The sequence below is a fragment of the Camelus bactrianus genome, chromosome 3 (assembly GCF_048773025.1).
Source record: "Camelus bactrianus isolate YW-2024 breed Bactrian camel chromosome 3, ASM4877302v1, whole genome shotgun sequence".
In the NCBI taxonomy this organism is placed as follows: Eukaryota; Metazoa; Chordata; class Mammalia; order Artiodactyla; family Camelidae; genus Camelus; species Camelus bactrianus.
The window spans coordinates 49276859-49302508 of record NC_133541.1 but is presented as its reverse complement, the minus strand read 5'-3'; the positions used below and the strand labels follow the sequence as shown (position 1 = coordinate 49302508).

The 25650-nt window shown below is 43.8% G+C and overlaps 1 protein-coding gene across 9 annotated transcripts in view; it reads left to right on the top strand.

The window, feature by feature from the left end:
- The window catches only part of ZNF366 (zinc finger protein 366), a 287106-nt gene that overhangs the window by 248183 nt on the left and 13273 nt on the right, over positions 1-25650 (top strand). For all 9 annotated transcript variants that reach the window (XM_074359602.1, XM_074359608.1, XM_074359606.1 and 6 more), the window contains 2 exons: positions 18065-19410; positions 22569-22760. In XM_074359602.1, coding sequence (XP_074215703.1) covers positions 18065-19410; positions 22569-22760 — 1538 coding nt within the window. The remainder of the gene's footprint in view (positions 1-18064; positions 19411-22568; positions 22761-25650) is intronic.

Below are 25650 nucleotides of genomic sequence, written 5' to 3'. Positions count from 1 at the left end.
ATTTTTTTGTGGGGACTAAATGTAATAATGGGTATGAAAGCTTTTGAGAAAATTGAGAATTATCTCAGCATAAGTTACCACAAAATCACAAAATAATTCTTTCAATAAACCTGGAATTGTTTTTTATTCTTATTACAATGTTGGACCAAGCTTAGGAGCTTATTTAATTTTAAGTGGAAAATGAAAGGCTCCATAGAAGGTAAAAAGATACAATTAAAGAAATGGGTAATTTAAGAATAAATTAGGTTGACCTTTCCAGAAATCAATTTAGCAATATGTATTAAGACCTGAAAATTCATATGCTTTGACTCAGGAATTCTATTTCTGGAGAATCTAATCTAAGAAAATGATAGGCGTTCAACCAAGATTTATGCACGAAGTTGTCTACTGCAGAGTTAATTGTATATTGCATAGGGGTGTCTAATAAATAATCAGTGTTGTAAAAGAAAATGTATTCATCCACAGAAAAAGACTTTAAAGAAACAAACTAAAATATTAACACAGTTACTCTTGGTGGTGGTATTATTGATTATTTTCATTTTCTTCTTTAAACATTTCAGTATTAAATTTTTAAATGGTATGAATTTATATTATTTAAAGGTCATTAAAAATAAATTGTGTAGCATTGCTTATCTTAATCTAATTCTGGTGCCAACTCATTTTGTCTTTTAACCCGTCTTGATCAATAGCCAGCTTATCTCAACTTCTTTCACGACTTACTTCTTGTTCTGCTAACCACGACACTGTGTGGGCTTTGTATTATGCCTGTCATTTGCCAGTAGCTTAGACAGCACCGAGAGAGCTGAGTCACCTATCAATTTTGTGGTGCTCTTTCCTTCTTCGAATATCCCACACACTGTTCATGTGAAGTTCAGAAAACATGAATTGGCCCAGGACTCGTTCCTTCTATAATAAGATATGCCAAGGGACACTCTTAAGTTCGGCTTGCTTGATTCTCCCTAAGAAGTTCTAAGTAGCATTCTCCACTCATGCTGAATTTCCCATCAATTCTTACAGAGTAGCTGAAACTCAAAGGTTTTAGAAATTACAGGCAATTCCCTGAACTCTAAACTGAATTTGCTCATATTTTTGTTATTATTAAATGGATCAAAATGAGCTACCTCTTACCAGGCGAGACCTTCAGGAGAAAGGTGCTTAGTTCTGTCTTAAGTTAGCCTCACCATTTCTTCAACCAGTACAAATGAAGATGGAAACTTGAAAGGGGCCATTTCTCAAATGCCCTATTAAATGATATTATAAAATGTACCATTTTTATAAGAAAGCCAGAGAAGGTTAATGATCTAACAGAATCAGCCTGTTGGTGGTAATGGAGAGAGAGAGAGAGCAAACTCCATAGAGCAACTGAGATCAATCAAAATCAAGTCATTCCCAACCACTCAAAGTCAACAAGCTCCGAAGAACATAACATAGGTTATGAGAAAGCACTTAAAAGAACTCTTTCTTTTGCTAACCCTTCCATGGAAATATTCCTTACCCAGAATCTTCTAGATTCGGTCTTGTAGCATTCAGAGTCTCAGAACAGGCCCATCAGTATCCTAATTGGCTTTTTCTCACTACCTCATCAATTTGTCATACAATTCTTATTCAATTTAGATCCAGCTATTTCTGCACACCTTTATATTGATTTAGAAAACGTCCTTCACACTGGTTTCAGTCTCTATTCATGAATTATCATTTGCATTAGGATGAGTGTGTTTCATGAATGGATTTTTCTCCTGTGTGATTTTGCCTTAGGTGAGACTTAGGCCTTATCTCCAATATCCTTCTCTCTAGTCATCCAAAATGTCTCAGGCAGGTTTATCGAGAGAGATTACATACACCCATGTGTGCACATGCACACACACACACACACACACACACACACACACACACACACACACAATTTAAATATGCCAGCTATAATCCTGTATGTTTTGTCTAGACATTTCCATTATTGATGATTCCATAAGAGCTGGATATCTGGTGTTACTTGAAACTAGCCCCCAAAAAGTTTTTTAATTTGTCTTTAGAATTGTTCTTGTGCATTGCCTTTTGATGGTGTTTGCCCAGTTTTCCAATGTAAGTAGTCACTTTTGTGATTGATTTGTAGAAGATCTTATATATTGAATAATACTAGTTCCATGTCCTGTGTTGCAAATATTTTTCCAGTTTGCAATTTCCTTTTTAATTCTATATGATTTTTGACATACAGGAATTTTTCCCCAATGTAGTTGAGCTATTCCACCTCTCTAGTTTCTAACTTTTAGCCAAGAGTTTTGAAAGGTCACAGGTTTGAGGCAAAGACCCATGAGAGCTGTCTCACACCACGTTCCCTACCACATCGTTGAAACAAGTTGGCTACTTTGTCTAGAAGAAAGGGTTGGATTTACACTTATCCTGAGAATAAAGAGCCCCTTTTGAAACTAGAAGAATAGAAGTAGGAGGAAGTTCTCTTGGGAGGAAGGCAGTGTGGGGAGGGATGGCAATGACACGTGTGCATTTATAAGAGTCATTTATGTGAATAGAAATTGGATGACTACTCTCTAACCTTTTCCAAATTCTTGAGCTTTGGGATGATTTCAGGGGATTTTGGGGGGTGTCACTTCCTCCCCAGATTTGGACAATCTGAATGATTCAGTGGTCCAGGGTCCCCTGGGGGCAGGGGAACCCTTTCAGTGGCCAGCAGTGTGGTAACGAGGTGAAGGCTGCTGCCTCACCGCAACTCTGACCGGTTCCCTGACACATGCCACCATGCCACCTTGGCAGAGTTTCACCCTCTGCAAGGATCTTTCACGTACTCCACCTTGTTTGACTATCTTATCAACTATGTCAAGCAAGTAGCATATACCACGGTTTCCTATCCTTATTTTTACAGATTAGAAGTAAACAGAATTTCAAGTTGAACTGAGTTTTCAAACTCACTCAGTGATTGAGTTATGAAGTAAGGTGAGGTGTGCAGTCCACTCCCAAGGGGCAGCATGGCCAATTGAAAGATGTAGAGGCAAAGAAATTGGGCATGTCTGAGTCAAAGGCCAGCTCAGTCACTTATTTGCTCTGACCTCAGGCAAATGACTTGCCTTCTGAGCTTGTATTCCTCATCTCTAAAATGGAATAATGGTGCCTGTCTTGCAGGATTGATCTGGGAATTAAATGATATAGTGCTCTATATTCTTCGGTTCTTCTGTTGTTGCTGTTGTGTTTTGGGGGCCTCTATGAAACCTGTTTGGAAGGAGTGGTATATAGACATTCTGAGGACACAAGGAGCATGAAAAGCCTCTGCCCAGGGTCTGGCACTGAGTGGATGCTGCGAAGCCCAGCTCCTCCCCCACCATTCCAGCTTACAAGCTCCTGAGAGCTAAGATGCACATGGAGGCTTTCCTCTCTGTAGGGTCCTTGTTAGCTAATAATTCCATTCATCCAAAAGCCCTTTCCCATCATAACATTTAGAGTCTTGCTGCCATTAAAGAATATGACTCATTAAAAAAAATCACAATTATTTGCTCGTAGGTCATTGTATAAGTAGGCTCAATGAGTGTTTGCTATAGCTCATATGTAAATGTAGAAGATCTTGAAAGAGGATTATTGAGGTAAAAGAGCCCAGCATCAGGCCTCGAGAGAGCTTAGCATCATGACTAAGAGCGGGAGCGAGCAAAGTACAGCTCGAGGACCAAGTCCAGCAGCCACTTGTTTTTGTAAATGAAGGGTTCATGTTTCTGTTTTTTTCAAATATACATTAGCTTTTAAAATTAAACTTAATTTAACCGTTTTTAATTTAATTTTTAAATTTTTTTCTTCCAGTTCTCTTTCTCTTTCTCTCTCCCTATAAATATATATGTATCTTCAAGAAAGTCTTATTGGAACACAGTCACTCCCATTTGTCCACATGGTGACTGTAGCTGCCTTTGTTACAACAGCAGGGTAGAATGTTTGCAATGGAGATAGTAGGCTTCACAAAGCCAAACATAGTTACTCTCTGAATCTTTTTCCATGAAAGTTTGCCAACCACTGGCTAAGAGTTACTACCTCCAGGTCATGTGACCTCAGACAAATCATTCATATTCATTATGTCTCAAATTCCTTATCTATAAAATAAGGATAATAATAGTAGTGATTGAACAGGTAATCCATGTTAAGCCTTGCATATGGTGAGTCCTCAGTTAACGCTAGCTTTCATTATTACTGCTTACACCATTGATTTACAGCGAAGCCCTTGCGGTGAAACACTTACACAGACCCAGGAACAAAAATCTGTTTACCCTAGTTTCAAAGATCCCCCATGCCAATATCTACAGCAGCTACAACAGTCACCCTTTCTAGTCATAATCATGTTTTCTTAAGATCAGTCATTTCAATGCCATTAGCTCAGCTTCCAGATATTAAAAGCATACTCTACCTTTCCTCCACGCTTAATGTGGACATTTGGATCAGTGTCATTGGACGTTTCCCAATAGTCTGTGTATCCTATCTGGGAGAGGGGGAATTGAATGAGGAGTTTTACTGGAATTTAATGTCAAGAATACCAGCTGTTTCCTCCTAAAACTATGAGCTAGATATTCCAAAATGTGTGAACCATCAATCAAAGTACAAGGGAAGATTTTACATTTAGCTGTTTATTTTTAGAAAAATTTTTAAAATGTTTTAAAGAAAACCAACCTTGACAAACGGCATTGAAAGCCATTAAGGAGGCTGAAAAAATAGCAGTCCTACTTAGCCTCCTAAATATAGTGGGAAATGCTTTCTCAGTGTAAAGAAGAAGTCTTATCCTTCAGTCCAATCAACATATGGAGGTGATTTCCAAGAGAGAAGTGAAAAAAAAAAAAATCCCACAGCTCAATCTTTCAGAAGTATCATAGTCATGCAGGGAGAAAAATCTTGTATCCTCTTCCTCATTGTCAACCTTTGCAGGTTAGAAGAGCCAAAAAGAACCATCTCTGTGGTGGGGGTTTGGGGGTGAGTGCAAATCTCCAGTCCAGCTTCTTGCAAGGTGGTTGAGCAGGGCCTTGGTGTGGGGTGGAGCCCTGGGAGGAGAAAAAGGGTGGAGGGAAGGTTCTCTAGCCTATGACTCATATGTGTACAGAAAGTGCACTTTGGTGCCCACCCTCTGCCCCCAACCAGATACAGCATGACCTGTCTAGAATGCTTTTCTTTGTGGATTACCTGGACCCCAAAATGGCCATTGCCATAGGTGTACTTCATCAACTCAGCCTTGGCATGTAGAAGAATCTTCTCCTCACTCCCACACCCCATCACTAGGAGGTTGGGTGGATGGTGGAAAGGCAGGGATGACTGCAAATCACAGGGAGTCTTCCATCAGAATCTCTTCCACCCCCACCCCCATGCCCACTCATGCTTCCTTTAATGTATAGTCTCTGTATCGAGCACTTCCCTAAAGTAGTTCTCAACCTTAACTAGCCATGAGAATCACCTACAGAGCTCTTAAAAAAGCACCAGATCCTTACATGGGCCCTGCCCCTAGAGATCCCAATACAATATAGGTCTGGGGAGGGGTCTAGGCATTGCATTTTTTTAGGGGTATGTGGCGGGGGCTGTTACATGTTTAAAACTTCCCAAATGATTCTAATGTGTTGACCTACTATGTGCCAGGCACTCTTCTAGGTGGGTACAACAGTGAAGAGCATAGGCAATGTACCTGGTCTCATGAAGTTTACAGTCCAGTGGGGTGAGACAAAGAATAAATAAATGAGTGCCCAAGTATTTTCTGATAGTCCTACCAGGAAGATAAGGCTCGGACTGTGAAAGAGAAAGCTGGAAGATGGGGATATTTGTAACTCAAGATTATATAACTTTAGATAGACTTAGATTGTTTTCATACCTTGGTTATTGTGAATAATTTTCTCTACGTGTACCCAGCAGTGGAATTGCAGGATTATATGGTAGTCCTGTTTTTAACTTCTTAGGTTACCTGCACTGCTATTTGGCTGTACTGCTATTTTGTTAATATAATATATACACACAGAATATAGCAACACTTGTATGTGTACACATATGTGCGTGCATGTTTGAGACAGGGAGGAAGAAAGTGAGGATATGAATGTGGTGATATCTCATTGAAGAAAAATTAGCGAGGAAAATCGAGAAGTTGCAGTAACCTTCATTTCTGAATTTGGACACTTCCTCCCCACACTAACGTCCTTTTTGATTTTCACAGTTGAAATGCCTAAGGTAGGACACGGAACTGTCCAAGATATGTCTTGCGATTATTTCAGTTTCTTAGAAGAGTAATTAAGCCCTCAGAGGTTTAATCCACAGTGATGTTTTCCCCTCTTCTCTCTTTTCTTCCTTTGCCTTCAGCAGAGGAATCCTGCCCTCCGAGGAGGCTTCTGGGCAGGCTCTGCCCACTGTGGCCACCCTGCCCCAGCTCACAGCAGGTGCCTGAGAGCAGATGTGTGGCTTCTCACCCAAGTCGAGCCCTTTACCTGGCCTTTGTAGTGCTTCTGAGACAGAGAGAAATGGGTACCAAAGAGTCTGAATCTCACATCCTCTTGGTAACGAAAACCCAGATTTAAGGGGTTGGAGGTTGATCCTCAATACCAATAAATGTGCTATCAACAATGTGTGAATACAACATAATGTTCACAATAAAGAACCCCCAGTAATAATGTTTGCTGCTACAAGTTTCTCCACATGGCAAATTAATTCACACTGATTCTGAACTGGCAACCAATGGTAATATTAATTTACCAGATGGAAATACAACCCAAATTCACATGTGCTCTTAAAGCCACAGACAAATCTGTTTTAAAAAGCAGACATAGCAATACATAGTAAGAGAATCCCAACCAAGCAACAGCTCTGTACTGGGTATCTCCGTGGCAACTGGTGCCACGCAAGGTATGATGGAGATAGAAGAGTATGGATCCCAGGCTGAAAGCAGCTTGTGAACTGGTTGGGAAAACAAAACCAAAGTTTGAAATAATCAGAGTTTAATACAAGGAAAAACACTGCATTTAACCCAGGGCTCCATGGGATGATGCAATAAGATTTGAAAGAAGGGAGAGACAATTGGGCATAAGAATAGAAAAGAATAGCTTCCGGGAAGAAGCTGAATTTAAGGTCAATCTGGAAGAACAAGTGGATCAATGGAAAGAATATTCCTGGATGACCAACCTGTCTAAGCAAGGGCAAAGGGGTAGAAATTCGTTTCCCCTGGGGAGAGAAGAGTGAAAGCCTGGTCTGACTGGGGTTGAGAGGGCTTCAGAGAAAAAGGGAATTGAGTTGGATATGCTTATAAAGGACTATGAAGGTCAGGGAGAGGAATTTACATTTGATTTGCTCTGTGTATCAGATGGAGAATATGTTTAGCTACAAGCCACAGAACTCTGAATACATTTTCTTAAGCAAGTAAAGGATTCATTTTCTCCAGTAACAAGAAGGCTGGCACCCTCTGTCATACTTTATGGGAGGCATTGTCATTAACCTTATTGCTTCACAATTCCAATAAAGCTGCTCCACCTCCAGCCTCATATCCACATTCCAGGCAGAAAGAAGAGACAGGAAAGGATAAAGTGGGTATTTTCTGCGTTAGGAATGCAAAAGCTTTCTCAGAAATTCCTAGCAGCCTTCTGTTTACGTCTCATTGGCCAGAACTGTGGCACAAGGCCACCCCTAACGGAAAGGATGCCTGGGAAAGTAAGTTTTTTGGGCAGCACATTGTCACCACAAGCCAAACCAGGGTTCTATTTCTTAAGGAAGAAGGGGGAATAGATATTGTAGTGGCAATTAGCAATCTCTACACACACTGAATAGCATCTCTATACACCATTGTTGTAGAATCCTGAACAGAGTCTTAGAAAAAGTGATGAATTTTCAAAAGATGGAATTGGGATTGGTATTCAAGGGCTTTGGAAGGAAGAAGGATGATCTGGAAGAGTAGAATGGAAACTCTTGATAGTAATCTAGGAGTGATGCAGTGGGCACCTGAACTTGAGTCCTAGATATGGGAATGGGAAGAGGGAGAGAAGCTAATAGTCATTTTCAAGGAACAATGAACAAGATTTTGTAAAAACCGCCAAAGAATGAATGGTCAAGGTGGAAGGTGATGACAAACTGTCTTTTTAGTCTTTTTAGTCTTTTTTTTTTCCCTATGCATGAAGTTAACATTTGGGTTGGATGAGAGAGAACTTATTAGAAAGGAGAAACTGATAAAGAAAAATCCCAGAATCAGAGATACGCTGAAGCAATAACAAATAATTAGACATTATTACATTTAAAAACAGAATAAAATCTTTTTAAGGCTAGAAAATTATTGCAATCTGAAAATGGATCACTTAGAAATGTTAGTAAGTACCAGTCCTTGTACAAGGCAGGGAAGACACAGAAAAGTTTGGGAATTAGTCCTGACCTCAAAAGGACCACAGTGTTTGGGGAGGCAGATTGTTGCAACACCTGGGAGGAAACTGCATCAAAGGCGTGGGTATAGACTCAGGGAGCTGAGAGGAAGGAGGCACTAATTCTACCTGAGAGCTGGAACGGGCTTTGTTCTTTGACATTTTATGACTCTGCAGTGGCAGAAATAGGATCAGACTTTTAGCCTGAAAGAAGCTTTTAAGTTAATTATCATGAGGCCCTGAGGGAGGACCTGACATTGCCCCAAATCCAAGAATCTCAACCATAGCATCTTAGAGTTCCTTCTCAGAACTGGGGAAGGAGCCAAGGAAAAACTGAGGAGTGGGTAGAACAGAGAAACTGAATTAGTCATATGTGCACTGTGATTCTGTAATTACTGTGAATCTTCAAATCAGACTCCTCTTCATCTGAACTTTCAAGGTTGAATGTAGTTTTTTTTTAACATTTTTTTATTGAGTTACAGTCATTTTACAATGTTGTGTCAAATTCCAGTGTAGAGCACAATTTTTCAGTTATACATGAACATACATATATTCATTGTCATTTTTTTTTTGCTGTGAGCTACCTACCACAAGGTCTTGTATATATTTCCCTGTGCTATACAGCATAATCTTGTTTATTCTGCATATGCCTGTCAGTATCTACAAATTTTGAACGTAGTTTACTTGTGACTTATACACATCTGAGTTTCTTAATGTGGTCTTTGCAGTTACTTATACTTGTTTCTTTGATGATAGAAGCCTAGGTCATAAAGCTGCATGCCTAAAGTACAAACCAGGGTAAATTCTGCCAAGGCCATAAAAAAGACATTGGGTAGAAAAATGAAGAGTCCAAGAGATGCTTTAAGAAAATTCTTCAGCTCTCAAAAGGAAGAGGGGTCTTAAGACTAATTTTGTCTGAGTGTTCGCTGTTTGAAACAGTATTTATTTCTATAGTTTAAATGCAAGTATTTAAATAGCTAAGTCAGTCACAGTATACAAAGATGTAAGTCGAAAGGGTATACAATTAAGTCTCCTCTTCATCTGGGGAACTACACAATTGCAGAGGTCCTTCCACAGACTATGATGGGAATGGTCCCTCCGAAAGTTGGTAATCTGGCTGTTAGTCTCCCAAGCCTTCCTACACCAGCCATGTAGTCTTCCTCCCCAGAGGCAACTAATATTATGAGATTCCTGTATTTCTTGGAAATAGGCTATGGGTACAAATACATGAGGAGACAAGTCTACATATTTTATAAGTACATATGTTTTCTAAGAGTGATTTTAGTGAGCAGAATCAATAGAAAAATCAACATGAAGCAAGTCAATGAGAAGAGCACAAACTAAAAAGTATAAAGGGGAAAAGGTATCCAGGATGAAGAGTGATTAGTCGTCAGAAGGCAGAAATAGAGCAGGAATTCTACTCACATAAAAATAAAAAGAAAGGATGAGGTCACAGATCCATCTGTCAGTCAGGATGGGCATTTCCACAAAGCAAATGAAGATTGCCAGGAGGGTCATGGGGTCATGTGCAATTGTTGAGTAAGTGAGAAAGATGGTGGTGGCCTGCCCTCCTGGGATATTGTTTGCTAGAACGTGGGCTTGTGGTACTCTACGGTGACACACTCCCTCAGAGTCTCAGTGGCATTTGATCACTGTCCCCTTGGGCATTTCTGGAGCTCTCCCACATTCATTCCTATTATTTCAGTGTAATAGGACATTCTCACTTCCAAGTCAAAGGAATATGGCACATACTGGCCAAAGATTCTGAGCCAGTGTAAAGCAGAGGGGGCCATGCTTTCTGAAAAGCACAGCCCCAGTCATTGCCACATCTCAGCTAAATCCCCTTCCTCACTGGAGATGTTCTTGGCAGTTTATGGATATGAAATTGGCTTGAGATGGATTGGGACAGGTCAAGTAAAACAGTTATTCCTTCTTTCAGGTAACAGCAATATTCTGCCTGGGATCAGGGAGCAAGAGCAAGCTAGAACATGGCATTTGTCAAATAAATTCCCAAGTAATATTGGATCCCAACAGTATATAAGACACCAGGCAAATTTCTGACTTTCTATCAGATTCTGTTAGAAATATAAGACACCCATCCACACAGAAATGTAACTAGCAGCACAGGACTCAGTCAATGAGTGGAACGTCAGACAAATGTGATAGACTTCAGAGAAGTGAGGGACTTTCTTCTAGCTATGGTGGAAAGGAAAGATTCACCTCTAAGTTCCCATAACATGTCCAGTAGGTGAGGTTTTTTTCCCACCTCCTGCCCTGCAGAATCTTGGCAGTCTGGCTAATACATCGAATGAAAGGTATCAGAGAAAGAAGGCAGTTGGCTGCTCGGGTAGACTTCATGGGATAGCATCTGGTGGTGGGGCTGCCATCACTCAGGATTTGGTCTGTGGATTTGGAGATTCATGAGTTCCATTTTGTAAGAGCACTCAGTTAATCAGTCTTAGAAGAATTGATCCATTCACAAGAATGATCAATGGACCTGAATGTCAATCTATTAAATGACAGGGGTTAGGAGTATATTTTCTAATCACCAGAATGATCTTGTCCACTGTTGGAGCAATGATAGAAGATTGTTTGCTGAACATGCAAACAGGGCCAAAGATTAGAACACCTTTAAGAGTAACTTAATGTGCAATCCCTGCCCCACAATCTTCTTGCTGAATAGAAAACATGCAAAAAAAAAAAAAAACTTCCCAAAAAACTCAAGCTGGTATCTTACATATTTTAAAGTCTCCTCTTTGGATAGAGGAGGAATTTAGAATATCAAATTCTTAAAACCCAGTAACTCTCTTTATATGTCATATGCATATGATTGGATACATTTCCACCAGACCAAATGTGCTGTCACTCTCAGAGATGGACAAAATGAAGCTGTTGAACAAACATGTATATATTTGCTTAGCTGCAAATGGGTGTATCAAGTTTACTTGATCTATGAACATAAAGCAACAACAACAATAAAACTGAGATATATTCTAAGGATATAAGAAAGAAATTGAGAGAAAAAGTCTAACATTTCAACTGGAGCCCCATCTACAAGAGGTATATCAGCTCTGAGAGTTGGGAAAGAGAATTGCTAAGTCATACCTCCAAATCATTTCCTTCCTTTAAATGAGTCACGAGGGCAGTGATAACCTCAACATGCTAGCAGCTATTCCAGTGCTCAAGTAGTTATTTTTACTCCTGCTTTCCAGAAACTAGACCCAGCCATTAAGCACTTTCCTAAATGAAACCTGTATCCATTTAACCTACTCAAGTTAGTAGCTGAATTTGTGGTTGTTGTTTTAAAAAGAGCTCTTTAAAAACACATCTACATCTATAGGTAAATGGTATAGAAGCATATTTATTTTGGACAATTTAAACAATGGAGAACTAAACTTGACTTTATGTTATATCTTGGTGGTATTTAGGAACTTTAAAAAAATAAATGATGTGAGTTCAACTGACTACTTCACATGTGAACAAGTCTCATCACCAATTAATATTTTCTGACCAACCCTGGGAAACTTAGCTCATGCCATGGGGTGACAGATTCCTATTAATAGCAAAATGCAAGGACTTTGGGTTTATAAGTTAAATAGGGGCCACAAGGGCATCCAGAGGGGCCCTGGGATCTGGCTACCAGGCATCTGGTTACCTCATCCACTAACCTAGGGAGGGACAAGGCAGACCATTTATTTCCTTAGAACATATTGCTCTCCCTACCAGATGCACACAGAGATCCTTCTATTCCTGCCAATGGCAGGAATGCAAGGCTGAATCATTACTTGCCAAACATCTGCATAAGGAGCCCAGCAGTACAACTCTATTTATATTAAGACAATTATGTTGAATCATTAGAATGTTTCATTCTAAGACTCAAAGTCTCTTTCTGTTATCACAAATTCGGAATGAACCAGGTGAGCCAATAAAATCCCACTTTGGAGGAAACTTGTAACAAGATCCCTTTGTATGAACAGAGAGATGTTGGCAGTCAGTCTATATATTTTTCATCCTGCCTTCCTGTTACCCTCCACAACTTTGCTGCTCTCACCACCACTTCTTATTCTTAAACTTTTCCTCGAGTTATGTCTTCTCCCTGCTTACATTTTTGTTGAGGGCAGAGCTCCAGGGCTGACCACGTAGGTAAAGTGCCACTCTCGCCAGTATCTCCAACAGTAAAATGTAATGTTTTTCAATGAAACATTTAAGGAGTTATGGAAACCCTTAAGGAGTAAAGAATGTGAGAGAATATATTCTTTCATGAATTTTAGGATAAACAGAAATCAGTGCTGTGGACTGGAGATGAGTAGATTTGCCCCTGGTGTGCTGACTCACAGCGGCTCTACTAATAGCACTTACTGGAATGACCTTCAGTTCCAATGAGAACCACAAAATACCAGTAACTTTATCTGGGGAATATTTATATTTTGGTGCAGTAGGTGAATTCCCAATTAAAGGGCATTATTAGAAGAATTTTTTCCCCAAACTAAATGTAGTTTCATCTTGGTTAAGCTTCACATTTCTAGTTGATCTTTATGGTTCAAAGAGGAGATTTTGTTTTTGTTTTTAAAATCCATTCATTCCCCATTTCCTCATAACTAACTTTCATGGATAATACTTGTTAGAGAAGACATCCTGAGTCCCAGATTATTCTAACTCAGATCAACCCAATATTTTCCTCCTCAACTCATGTGCTTCCTGACTTACAGCCTTTTGATTTGGTGATTGAGTATACACAAGGAAGCCTGGAACATTCTCTGACTATAGCAATGAATATGCATGATTATTCTAAGACCTCTCCCTCTCTCCACCTGCACATTAGTACAAAGCAGGAGACCGCTACTAACTTCCGAAACATTTTCTTTGGGTGGGAGAGTGCAGGATGACCACATACCCCTGGTTTATGTTTCACCGTCTCAATCCAGGGGTCTTTCTTTCTATCCTCTATTTCCCGTTGAACTTGTCAGGCATCTGTTTTCTGACTGGGTTCCAGAACCTTGTACCCTAGTATTAGTATAGCCAGGATTTAGGGCTTACCCTGAACCCAAGGGTCAATTCAGAAACTGGTGCCCTTGGGAACTGAACCAAACAAGAGCACACACAATGTATGTATATTGGGTTCTCCCTACAATAACTACCTGAGAATTTATTATTGTGCTCATGAGCTAACAAAGGATGTCCCCCAAAAGTCACTTGCCATCTAAATAATGTAAAATAAAATTAAACATTTAAAGTTCCATATGGAAACTTTAAAAACAAGAACCACTCATTCCTCCTTTCATCTCATAGCAGTTTACTGAGCATCTACTTTGTACCAAGCATCATGCTGGGGACTGGAAACCCAACAGTGAATCAAATAGACCCGATCTCTGCCCTCATAGTCAAGCAGGAATTGCAAGAGCAGGTTTGCCAGTGTTGACCCAGCACTGACTGACTGTCCCAGTATCTGAGCTTTGGGTTTGACAAATAAGCCCTCTTGTCTCCAGGAGAGTGACCTCTGATATTACTAGGGGCAACTCCTCAGCTTCTTACAGGCTGGCTAAAATAGCTCATAAGACCACCCAATCCCCTTTGTCCCCACCCAATCCTCAGTCCCTTTTGTAACCAAAGTCTTGTGTTATGAACATAGGTGCGAAGAGATCTCTGGAATAGGAAAGAGCCATAGAGAAAGGATGGTAGAGTGTTCTTAAACTAGAAGGCTGATCTCTGCACTGAATAAACTCATCCTGGCCTTACCCTCTGGCCTCTTTGATTGGTTCACATTTACTGCTGTGACAAGACAAACTCAGGGTAAATGGGTAAAGTCTTGGTTTTGAGGAGGCCCAGATGCCAGTCACTGTTGACCAAGAGATTCAGCTTGAAAACAGAGATGATGTCAGTTGGCTTCAATCCACTGATCATCACCCCAAGCCCAAGCTCCCCTCTCCTATCTGTTCTTTCTTACCCATCAAAAGCACCACCCAATCCAGTGTTAACAAACTTTCACAGACACACTCTAAGTCTCCAACAACCTCATGGGGATACCCCAACCCCCATTACATGGATGAGAAAATCAAACATCCAAATTAACTTGCTCATTTTCCCACATCTGCTCACACAAAGCCAGCATTCAAACCCAGATCCTCAGACTCCAAATCAATGCTCTCTGCACTCTCCCATAGCTATCTACTTTGACAATTTCAGTTCTTTATTTTTGCATATTGTTTCAGCACATCCTGGTGGGGAACTGTCTTCTAACCTGCTGGGTTTCTGGGAGTGGCCACAGATTACTGGCCAGGGTTCCCTGTGGTTCCCACACTCCCTTCCCTGACCAGATCATCGCTGCCGCCAAGCTTCTCCTGCCTCCTGCATAGGAGTCCTGCATCTGTCATGGATCCCTGTGGAGCACGTTGGTGGCACATATTCAGATTTTCTAGGAGTCTGTTAATATTTTTTTGCAGAGGACTTTCAGCGTTTTAAGTGGACTGATTTTAAGATAAATGACGTCCTGAGGAAGGCATCCTTTACCTGCTCTTCCCTTTGACGCTCTCACCACCAACATGGATTTGGTTTTTAGGTGTAGTTCGTTAACCCCCTAGGGCTCTCCCTGGCACCCTGCGGTCAAATGACAGAGATATTAATAACTAGCAGCAGCTACAGCTGGTTTATGTTTCAAGAAGCTCAGGAGGAAGTAGATCTAGTTCTCCTTGACCTCTGTAGGGATTGGCAGTGCTCCTTAAGATATTTATGCAGAAAGGGACTGCTGTTTTACAGGTCTGGGAAAGTGTCCATGGATGGATCTCAATGTTTTTTTGAAACCTCTTGACTTACTGATCTTACTCTAGAGCAGGCAGACTACTATTTTAGAACTGGGGTATGTACATGTACAAGTCAGAAACTGGGGGAAAATTTTTATCATATTAAATTAGGGGGGAATTAAATTGTACATAAGTAGCTCCGGATTTGGGGGACATAATTCTGCCATTTATGTTAAAAAATACATTATCTCTGTTCAACAATGTTTCTTTGCTTTGCTAGGTCAGTGGGGACAGAATGAAAATGCAAACGCTGAAAATAAATATTTTGAACTTAGCATTATATTAGAAGTGTGTCACTCCTAATACATTGAAATGAGGCAATTATTTAGACTATGTCACAACTAAAAATAAAAATATTAAACAAAGACAATAATAATGTGCATACACCGAAATACCTTCAGTTTCAAAATTAGTGATAACATTCCTTTCCAAGTAAGTAGCTTTCCGGTATGATACAGCATGTGGTATAAAGATACCAGACACCATTAGCCATGCACTTTCAAACAACTTTTTAACAATAAAATACACAAAAAACCTCAGTAAATTCTGGCTTATGTTCTGATAGGTCTCTTTTTAACTAATTCTCCAGTCAAGCTCTCTAATATGAAGTAGGAATCACTGCCATTTTAAACCAGATCGGAATAAAACAGAACCTGTTTGCATTTGGATGGGCTCTGCTGTGGATGGCCATAGTCACTTATAGCCTGGAAGAGTTCTCTCCAGTCTGGGCAGCCTTTTTGCAAATAGCATCTTATCTCCAAAGGGGATATACAAGTAACAGCGGCCAAAGTGAAATTCCAGAGAAAGGAGCTCCCATTTTCCTCCTTTATTCCAATAGGACACATTAGCCTTGTCTGAAAGCCAGTTATTTTTAAAGATGCAACAAATTCGTGGACCAGGGCCACCCCCTCTATAACCGTATATGAATCTAGGGCTTAGGACCTAATGAACTGCAAGTCAAGAGAGGATCTATTAAACCCGAAAAATCATCCAAGAGCCTCTGCCCTCTCCATCCTCATCCTGTTCCCTTCATAGCATCAGCACCACTCCCCTCATTTAGACAGTGTCCCCACACCCTTCCCTGACTCACAAAGCTAGACATTTCATTCTCCTACTGTTTTCATCACTTCCTACAAGTGCCTGGTCCTTGAAGCAGCAGTGGTGGAAGAACTAGAATTTCAGTAAGAATTTTAGGAAGAAGCAGAGGAAGGACAGGACACAGGGCTGGACCTCCCTTTTTCTGACAGTCAAAGTCCTCGAAACCATGGAAAGAAGATAAGCCAGGTCTATCTTCTCACTCACATAACACAAAGCAAAGACTAACAGACGTTATGTTTTAGTTCTCTAACACTTTCACAACAGTTTTAAATAATGCCCAAATATTCATATAATAAGGGCACATTTTTTTCTCAATTGGATTTTTGTGTATGAATTGATAATCCAATATAAAAAGACCCATTTTGGTTTTAATTGTGCTGCAGTTCTCAAACCTCTCATAAAGACCTACATGTGATTTGGGAATATCCAGAGACTATAAAAACTGCATTTGTCTTAAAAAGGAAAAAAAAAGCTATATTTCAATTTTAAAATATATATTGTAAAATAAGTACATAAATAAATTTTTTAAATGAAAAAAAAAACTGCATTTGTCTCATTAGGAACTATAGGAAATTAACTGGCCCTCTCAGCCCTAGCACCCTCACCTTTCACCGCTCATTCTGCAGTCATTCCCAGGAGCCAGAGTTAGTCCAGGACCTATCCCAGCCCTGTCTCCAGTGGTCTGAGGCCAGACCTGATGCCTGGCCAGGCTGACTGGGTCTGTGGGAGCCTCTTCCAAGCAAAGGGGACCAATCTCATTCAAGCTCAGAGAATTTGGGCAGAAAGGGTCCTCACTGGAAATGTAAAGTCAACCATGTGGCTCTTTCCACCTGTGAGGAGGACAGAAAACTGGCAAGGAAAAGTGTGAAAGGAAGCATGGCCTTGGTTTAGACTCTGGCCCCACAGGCTCTCCCAGACAGACGTGACGTGGTCACCAGGACACAGTAACTGGCTCAGCAGGGAAATAGCAGGTACCACAGGAGTCACCAACAGAGCTTTATTCTGACATCTGCGTGGAGGAGGAGACAACACGTGCAGTTTTAGAGACGCACAGTGTTGAACTTTTCCTCCTGAAGTTGCTTCATTTGGAAGATTAGAATGTATACATTGCCAGGTTGACTTCGTAACATTGGATTATATGCTTTTCTTAATCACATTGATCTCATCTGTTTCATATACCCCAGCAACCCCCTTGCTAGGGGTGGATACTCAGAAAGTCTGAGATCTGAGTTAAGCAGTAAAGTCCCTTCTCCTGTGTGGCCGTAAGTGTCCTGATCCTCCAGCAGCAAAGTTCCCAAGACAGGGAGAAGCAGTGGAAATCAGTTCACTCAGAGAAGAAATGACCCTAAAAGACATTTATATCACGATTTGGCAGTTACAATTCCATCTCAGGCTGAAAAGTCACAGAATGTGTCCCAGTTCTGACTTGTGCACTGAGTAGCTGTGGGACTCAAGCATGCCACTCCTCTCTGGACCTTGGTACCCTCATCTTAAATGGGGATAATGGCTCAGTAGGTTCTTGGATTTCTTCCCAATCCAGCCCGCTAATACCCAACCCGACCCCAGCTACGATTTTGTGACCGTGGATTTACATTGGAACCCTAGGGCCCCACTCCAGGGGCCAGTGCTTTCCACATTAGTAATCAGGTTTGCCGCGGGGTGGGGGGTGGCAAGGTGGTATTTTAAACAGCCCTAGGATAAAATGAGACTCGGTATTAAACAACTATTGCTTTTCATAAATTAGTACTGACATTTAGCCAAAACCCTTAATGGAAAAGGGGATTTTTAATTTTTTTTAACAGTAAGTTTTTCTCTTTAAAGGAAAATTGTCAAGGATGCAGAAGGAAATGAAGATGGTCAAAGATGAGGATGTGCATTTCAGTTTGGGTGCGAAGAGGGCTCCCTCCTTTCCCCACGGCCTGCAGCCAGTGGCTTCCCGAGGAAAAGTTCCCCCAAGACACCCTTTCCCGGAAGCTCTCCGGGGGCCGTTTTCCCAGTTCAGGTATGAGCCTCCTCCAGGAGACCTAGACGGATTCCCCGGGGTCTTTGAAGGAGGAGGGTCTCGCAAACGGAAGAGCATGCCCACCAAGATGCCCTATAACCACCCTGCGGAAGAAGCTGCTCTTTCCCTGCACCCAGAGGAGAGCAAGAACCGGGGCCCCCCGGACCTCCCCCTGCTCTTCCCGCAGCCACCGCGTCCCAAGTACGACTCCCGGATGATCGACCTGTGCAACGTGGGCTTCCAGTTCTACCGCACCCTGGAGCACCTGGGGGGCAAGGCCGTCAAGCAGGAGCCGGTGAAGCCCAGCGCCATGTGGCCCCCGCCGACACCCGCTCCGTTCCTTCCCACGCCCTACCCCTACTACCCCAAAGTGCCCCCAGGCCTCGTGTTCCCCTTCCTCGTGCCCTCGGCCTCGCCCTTCCCCTTCAGCCGACACACCTTCCTCCCCAAGCAGCTTCCGGAACCGCTGCTGCCCCGCAAAGCCGAGCCGCAGGAGAGCGAGGAGACCAAGCAGAAGGTGGAGCGGGTGGACGTGAACGTGCAGATCGATGACAGTTACTACGTGGACGTGGGCGGCGCGCAGAAGCGCTGGCAGTGCCCCACCTGCGAGAAGTCCTACACCTCCAAGTACAACCTGGTGACCCACATCCTGGGCCACAGTGGCATCAAGCCGCACGCGTGCAGCCGCTGCGGGAAGCTCTTCAAACAGCTCAGCCACCTGCACACCCACATGCTGACCCACCAGGGCATGCGGCCCCACAAATGCCAAGTGTGCCACAAGGCTTTCACCCAGACCAGCCACCTGAAGCGCCACATGATGCAGCACAGCGAGGTGAAGCCGCACAACTGCCGCGTATGCGGCCGGGGCTTCGCCTACCCCAGCGAGCTCAAGGCCCACGAGGCCAAGCACGCCAGCGGGCGGGAGAACATCTGTGTGGAGTGCGGCCTCGACTTCCCCACCCTGGCCCAGCTGAAGAGGCACCTCACCACGCACCGGGGCCCCATCCAGTACAACTGCTCCGAGTGCGACAAGACCTTCCAGTACCCGAGCCAGCTGCAGAACCACATGATGAAGCACAAGGACATCCGGCCCTACATCTGCTCCGAGTGCGGCATGGAGTTCGTGCAGCCCCACCACCTCAAGCAGCACTCCCTCACCCACAAGGTACTGCGGGGGCCCCAGAGCGGGCGGGGCTGGCCGGGCCTCGAGGAAGAAAAGCAGAGCCCCGGGGACGAGGGCCCCGCAGGCCTGTGCTGCTCCCCACCGCTCACATGGCAGGAGGCTTCCCTTGTCTGCGCCCTGATGTCCTTCCTCGCCTTGAAATGGGGAAGAAGGAGGAGACTAGCCTTTAAGCCCTTTTCCTTCTAGCCTTCTAGAGTCTGAAGTGGGCCTGGAAATAAATAATGCAGATGGTTTGGAGAGGGGGGTGAGGAAGGATGAAGGAAACAGCTGGCCCTTGTGCTGTTGCTTCTTAGCCACTCAGAATCCCTAGAATTCTGTTTCTGGAAACTTCGTCCATGGCACTAGCATGAGTGTGTCATCAGCCCCTATCTACCCAAATCCAGCTTTGCACTTAGGAGATACTAATCAGAGCCTTCTTCTAGAGAATCCTAGAGAATTCTTTTGGTCTTTGTCAGCTGAAGCAGTGTCTACCTTTTGGTTTATTTTCTCCATCAGCTGCTTCATTTGCAGGTGGCACTGAGGGGAATGAAGCCTGGAGGGCCCAGTAGGGCCTGTGCCTCCCCCATTGACCCTCTGCCTAGTTGGTTGCAGTGCTCTGTAGTTTATAAGGGGGGCATGAGAGAGCCTTCTCATCCATCGGGTTTGGTTTTATCTTTCCCAAACTCAGGTCTTCAAGGAGAAATATAGGCCCATGGGTTTAAGTTCAGCCCAGTTTGCAACCAAAGCCCTGAAGTCATTCAGGGTGAACTGATACAGGGTCCCAGCGCAGTCCTGAAATCTTACTCAGCTAAGCTTGGTCTGCTTTCAGCTTCCGAGAGGGGAAGTTTGCCCCCACTGACCTCTACTCTCACCCCCTTGACCTCAAGTGGTTTTCCTGGCAGGAGAGACTTCTAGCAAGCTGGAGTTTCTAAAACATTCTTTCATTCCAAAAGTTCAGTGGAGGGCTTTGCCCAGCCAGGATAACATTTCTTCTCTGGCATTGTGGGTTTCATCTGATAGGCTAGGGCCTAGCACGGGGCATTTTCCAGCTAGGAGGTGCCTGCCTAGCACAGGAGCCATCAACAAAGAGCCTAAACTGGGAGTCAGCCACTGGGGAAGCCATATGCTCATTTCAGGGACTCCTCCATGTGTGGAAAAGGAATGGGAGATACATTTTAGAACATACAAAAATTCTTTAAGATAGTAAAAAAAAAAAAAAAAGAAGTCAAAGTGGAGAAAACAGCCTGGTATCTGAAACAGGTCTCATTTGAATTAGAAAGCAAAATGCATTTTACTTAAAAGTATCCGCAAACAGTGAGAAGTAGTATTTGTTGAGCACTTGCTATGTGCCAGGTGCTCTACTTCTCATGTAATCCTCTTCAGCAACCCAAAGTGCTAGCCGTGGGTATCATGACTCAAGTTTTGCAGTTAAAGACGCCAAGGTATGGAGAAGTCATCCAGAATCTCTGTCTCCAGTATCTCTGCTCTTGAACACCGTCAAGACTTCCCCTTTCTCCACCCCCTCCTTCCCTTCACCTCAGCAACTCTGCAAGCCCCCTCTCTGTGGTTTCACTGATCCTGTTAAAGACATAGCAGCTTCCTTTGTTCCCAAAGTTGTGTCCAGGCTCCCATTTACTTGAGTTCTAGGCCAACCCACACATGAATTTTACTTTGGACACAATTCTCTTTAGAGAATTCCAAAAACAGTGATAAGTAGGTACTTCTGCTTAGTCCCAGGACAGCTGGCTCATAGCCACAGACAATCTGGAGAAGAAAGATGCTGAAACAAATTGTAAAGCCCATCAAGAAAATAGTTTTCATTAACTTCATAATTTTAAACTCACTGCTTGACTGTGCAACACATTAAAAAAAATTCATCTTCTTAGAGCACATTAAAATTTAGATTTATTCATTAGTATAACTCCATACTCATACTCCATACTCCATACTCATCTGCAATTATCTAGACTAGACAGTTGGAAAGAGTCCCCGGGTTCTCATGACCCACCACTTCATCTTGAGAGAAGGAAGCCTTCACCAGGAAAGGCCACAAGAACTTTCTAAGTTTATGCAGCCAGTAAATGGCTGGACAGAGACATGAACTCACCCTTTAGTGCCGTGGGCTCACCTGAATTGAGAAGTGATACTTTCTTACTGTGTCCCAAACTAAAGAAATGGATATATAGGCAGAGAGAACCTTGGAAACCCTCCCACCTTAGGCCACTATGGACACCAGGCAGTATGGGTTTTATAGGAAATAGTGGTTAGCTAAACGACTTATTCTAAACCTGTAATAACCTTAGTTTTAATTCCAGGGTTCTCTAAGTTTTCCTTCCAACAAATCATTCTGGGTCAAGATCTCTTGCAAAGGCCTTTTTAGGGAAGCACTGGTTAGTCAGGGTTAGGAAGTACTCCACTCACGCTGAGTCCCTGGAAATGCTTTCAATTGAGGGCATCGATGCTTAAGTACTCAAACACTTCTCCCAAACAGCAAAGCAACTAGAAAAACCTCCTTCTTTCCTGTTTTCTAATTCGGAAAGCTATCCTCTGCCAATTTCTCTATCAGACAGAAGCTGTTTGGAGGAGGCTCCAAAGCCAAATCACACAGAGGCCACTATGGCCTGTGGGAACCCAGGGGACCATCTCAAGAGGTGATTAACAAGTTGTAATTTTTTAAAGTGTGGATGTGAGTTTTTGTTCTGGGATTTTCAAGTCCATTAATGAGAACTAAAGAGAACACTGGTTTTCCTATAGGAAATGATATTATCAGTTTAGGAGGTTTTGTTTTTTCATTATCATGAAAGCTGGATTAAAGACTCATTTCACATACCAGTCCATGGAGCTCTTACCAAAATCCTACTAATCCCTGAGAACTGTTACGGTGGAACTAACCCCAGCAGCAGCAGGAACAGCAAAGCGATAGCTTTCTGTTCCTCTAACGGTCTGGCTAGTTTATGGTTTTTAGAAGAAAAAAAAAAGATTATGTAATCAACACTTCTTAAGAAAATAATTTCACAAGGCTATAGCCACACCATTTGGAACTCAATATCTGTCACTAAGTTCTTTGTGGATTTATGTGGCCAAAGGAAAGTGAAGACTGCTGTCCTGGGGAAGGCCTGTTCCCTGCTAACCTCGGCTCTTTTGATCTTGCCTCCTTCCAGGGTGTGAAGGAGCACAAATGTGGGATCTGCGGGCGGGAGTTCACGCTGCTGGCCAACATGAAGAGACACGTGCTGATCCACACCAACATCCGTGCCTACCAGTGTCACCTCTGCTACAAAAGTTTTGTGCAGAAACAAACCCTCAAGGCGCACATGATCGTCCACTCAGACGTGAAGCCTTTCAAATGCAAGGTGGGCGGTGGGCCTGGGGAGGAGTGCCATAGGGAGGGCTCAGAGAGCTGTGCAAATGCCAGTGGGAACCTTCTACTCAGTCTCATCAGAGGGGCCTCTGAGGCTCAGAGTAGGTCTGCAGCCAACCCCAGGCCCATATGCTGCCCTGTCCCTCTCTCCTCCACTTCTGTGCTCAGCTGAGCCCTCGGAGCCGCCCTGTTTGTCTTGCTGTGCAATCAGTGCACAGAGCTTGGAGGCAGCTAGAACAGGGAAGGCTGAGGGTGGAGGGCCCCTTGGGAGAATGAGGTCCTTTAGCCACAAAGGATGAAGGTGATGTGGAGAGCTCCTGTTCTAGAACAAAGCAGTCAGGGGCAGCCCTCTTCCCCTACCAGCCAATGAGTAGAACACAGAGAGGAGTCAGAGAAGCTTCCAGCCCTGCCCTCCTCCCTTCCCATTGCCCTCCTTCCCCTACCCCTGCCCTCCTGACACTTGGGCTGACAAGTGTAATTTGAGGGCAGGTCTCCCAAGACTCGCCCCCCAGGTGACCTCAGAAATGTTTGCTCGGGCTGAGGAACAACTGTGAGCATAGTCAGCTAACACATTTCCCATTTATTCCTGAATTTCAGGGAGCATCTTCATTACAATCTCTGTGTCACATTAACTTGGTGGAATTTTTATTTCACCCGCTGAGATAAAGTGTGAGCTGGAGATTTGTAAGGCCCAAGGTGTGGAGGGTCTAACTCAGAAATACTCTGGCTTCCCAGGCTGGCCCCTTCTCCACACTCTTTCCCTTCTCCCCTTCTAAGGTGGGAAGGAATCTTGCTCAGGACTGGGTGGTTTAATTCAAGGAATGGATGGGCAGGCGTGGTCACTGCAGTCATGAGGAGGGTGAGGGGGAAGCAGAGAGAAGTCCCAACGATCAGATATCATTACAGCCTTTCTGTTTGAAATAGACGTTTTCCCTCTCTCTGTGCTGCGTGTCTGATGGGGATCCCTGTTTCTGAAGTCCGGTTCCCCGCCTCCAGGGGCTCTTCTTGCCTTAATCCCTCTGCAGCGTGTCCCCCCACTTGAAGGAACCCCCTGTGAAGGGACTTCTTTCCTGTGCTGGCAACTCCTGGACGGGGTGAGAGGGGTCAGGAGCCAGCGCTTCCCTAGGCCTGTGCAGGCATTCTCCGGAGGTGGGGGAGGGAGGCTTCTCCCTCCAGCCCTTTTCCTGCCACCCACTTGTGTTTCCCCTCCTTTCCTTCAGGTTCTCCGCGGTTTGAAAGTCAATTTATGTCCATCTTGAGTCATCTGAGCTAAAGAGGGAGGAAGCTGCCTACAGGACAGTGTACGCAATTCACAGGGCCTGGTGCAAAATGAAAGTAGGGGCCCCTTGTTCATAATTTCAAGACAGTGAAAGGAGAGCATTACAACACCCCTGGGGCCCTTCTGAGGTCAAGGCCGCGTAGGACTGCACAGGCTGCACACCCATGAAGCCAGGCCTGGCTGCGCGAGCCTGGGGGACCACAGACCACTTCTTCTCCCACCCTTTAGGCACAACTTTGACTCCTGCCTGCCTCACTGAGCCCTTTGAACCCTTCACTTTTAACAGAGACATTCTTGCCTGGCAGGGGCTTACTGTCCCCTATGATAGAGTTGTAATCGGGGGCTCCTTGCTCCTCTTCATTCCTTGTGTTGAGTCTACCCTTGGGCTTTGAGCATCAACTGTACTTTTTATCTTATCAGCTGGTGGTAGAGCATGTAAAGGTGTTAAAATAAGAAGGGAGTCACTGAGTTTGTAGTCCCCTAAAAATCCACCTCTGTCCAGGCTGACCAGCTCCCACTTCCCTCATCAATTTGGGGTTGTGTGCGATGTAGGGGCACAGAGGCAGTTCTATTTCTCTAGGCCAAGGGCCTCAGAGGGACCTGGAGGATTTCTTGGACAAGGAATCCCTGAGGATTTTGAGGGTTCTCTCTGGTACCAGTGCACAGAAGATGGCACATGATGGGCCCAGTGATGCAGGAAGCCAGGCAAACATGATGTTTCAGGCTGCCCTTCACCCCAATGACAGTGCACCATGGATGGTTCCAAGGGCGTCTGAAGGTCACCTTTACGGTTCAGAAACTCAGTCTGACCTGTCCTTGAGGGTGGATTAGGCTCCGGATGTCTGGTCATACCATCCAACCCCGTAAGAGAAGGGCTGAAATGCCAGCTCTGAAATTATGCAGTTCAGCTCCCCCTGGGAGGTGGGCCTGGCCCTGGGAATGGCCTGTCATCTGGCAAACATCACTTCTTCCCAGTGGGCAGGTCCTCACAGGAGACCACAGGAGGTCGGAGGCTGCTTAGGAAAGTATATCTATCATTGAACAAAAAGCATTGGATGTTAAAGTGTATGTTTGTCAAACTTAAGTGGTCCTTCTCCATTCCTAGACATTTCTGAACAAGAACAGGTGTTAAATCACCTCCATCAGAGCCCTCTGTCTCCTGGCGATTGCAGAAGCATACCGCCAGGTTCCTCCTCTCTTTGTCCCCATCACCCTGCGAAGTGCCACCTGTTTGTTTGGTGTCCTCTTCATACCATCACCCCTCTTCATTTCAAAGGAATTTTGGAGCATGTCTTAACTTACAGATATGTAATGGGACCCTGTGTGTTTGTAAACTAGCTCCAGATCCCACTGTGGGATGGGCTACCTCCAAATGGCATCCTGCATACTGACTTTGCTTCTCGTTTGTGTTGTGCTGGATTCTTGGAAATCTGGCCCTGGGTGGAGGTGCTGGGGTCCAGAGTGGGGAGATGAATGGAGGGCCACTTGCTTATCACCAGGCAGTTCACCGCCCTCAGAGATGAGTGGCAGGCTGGCTGGCTGCATAGTGACACTGGAGAGCAGGCACAGACCATTGAACCTGAGCTTTATCGCAGTGACAGGG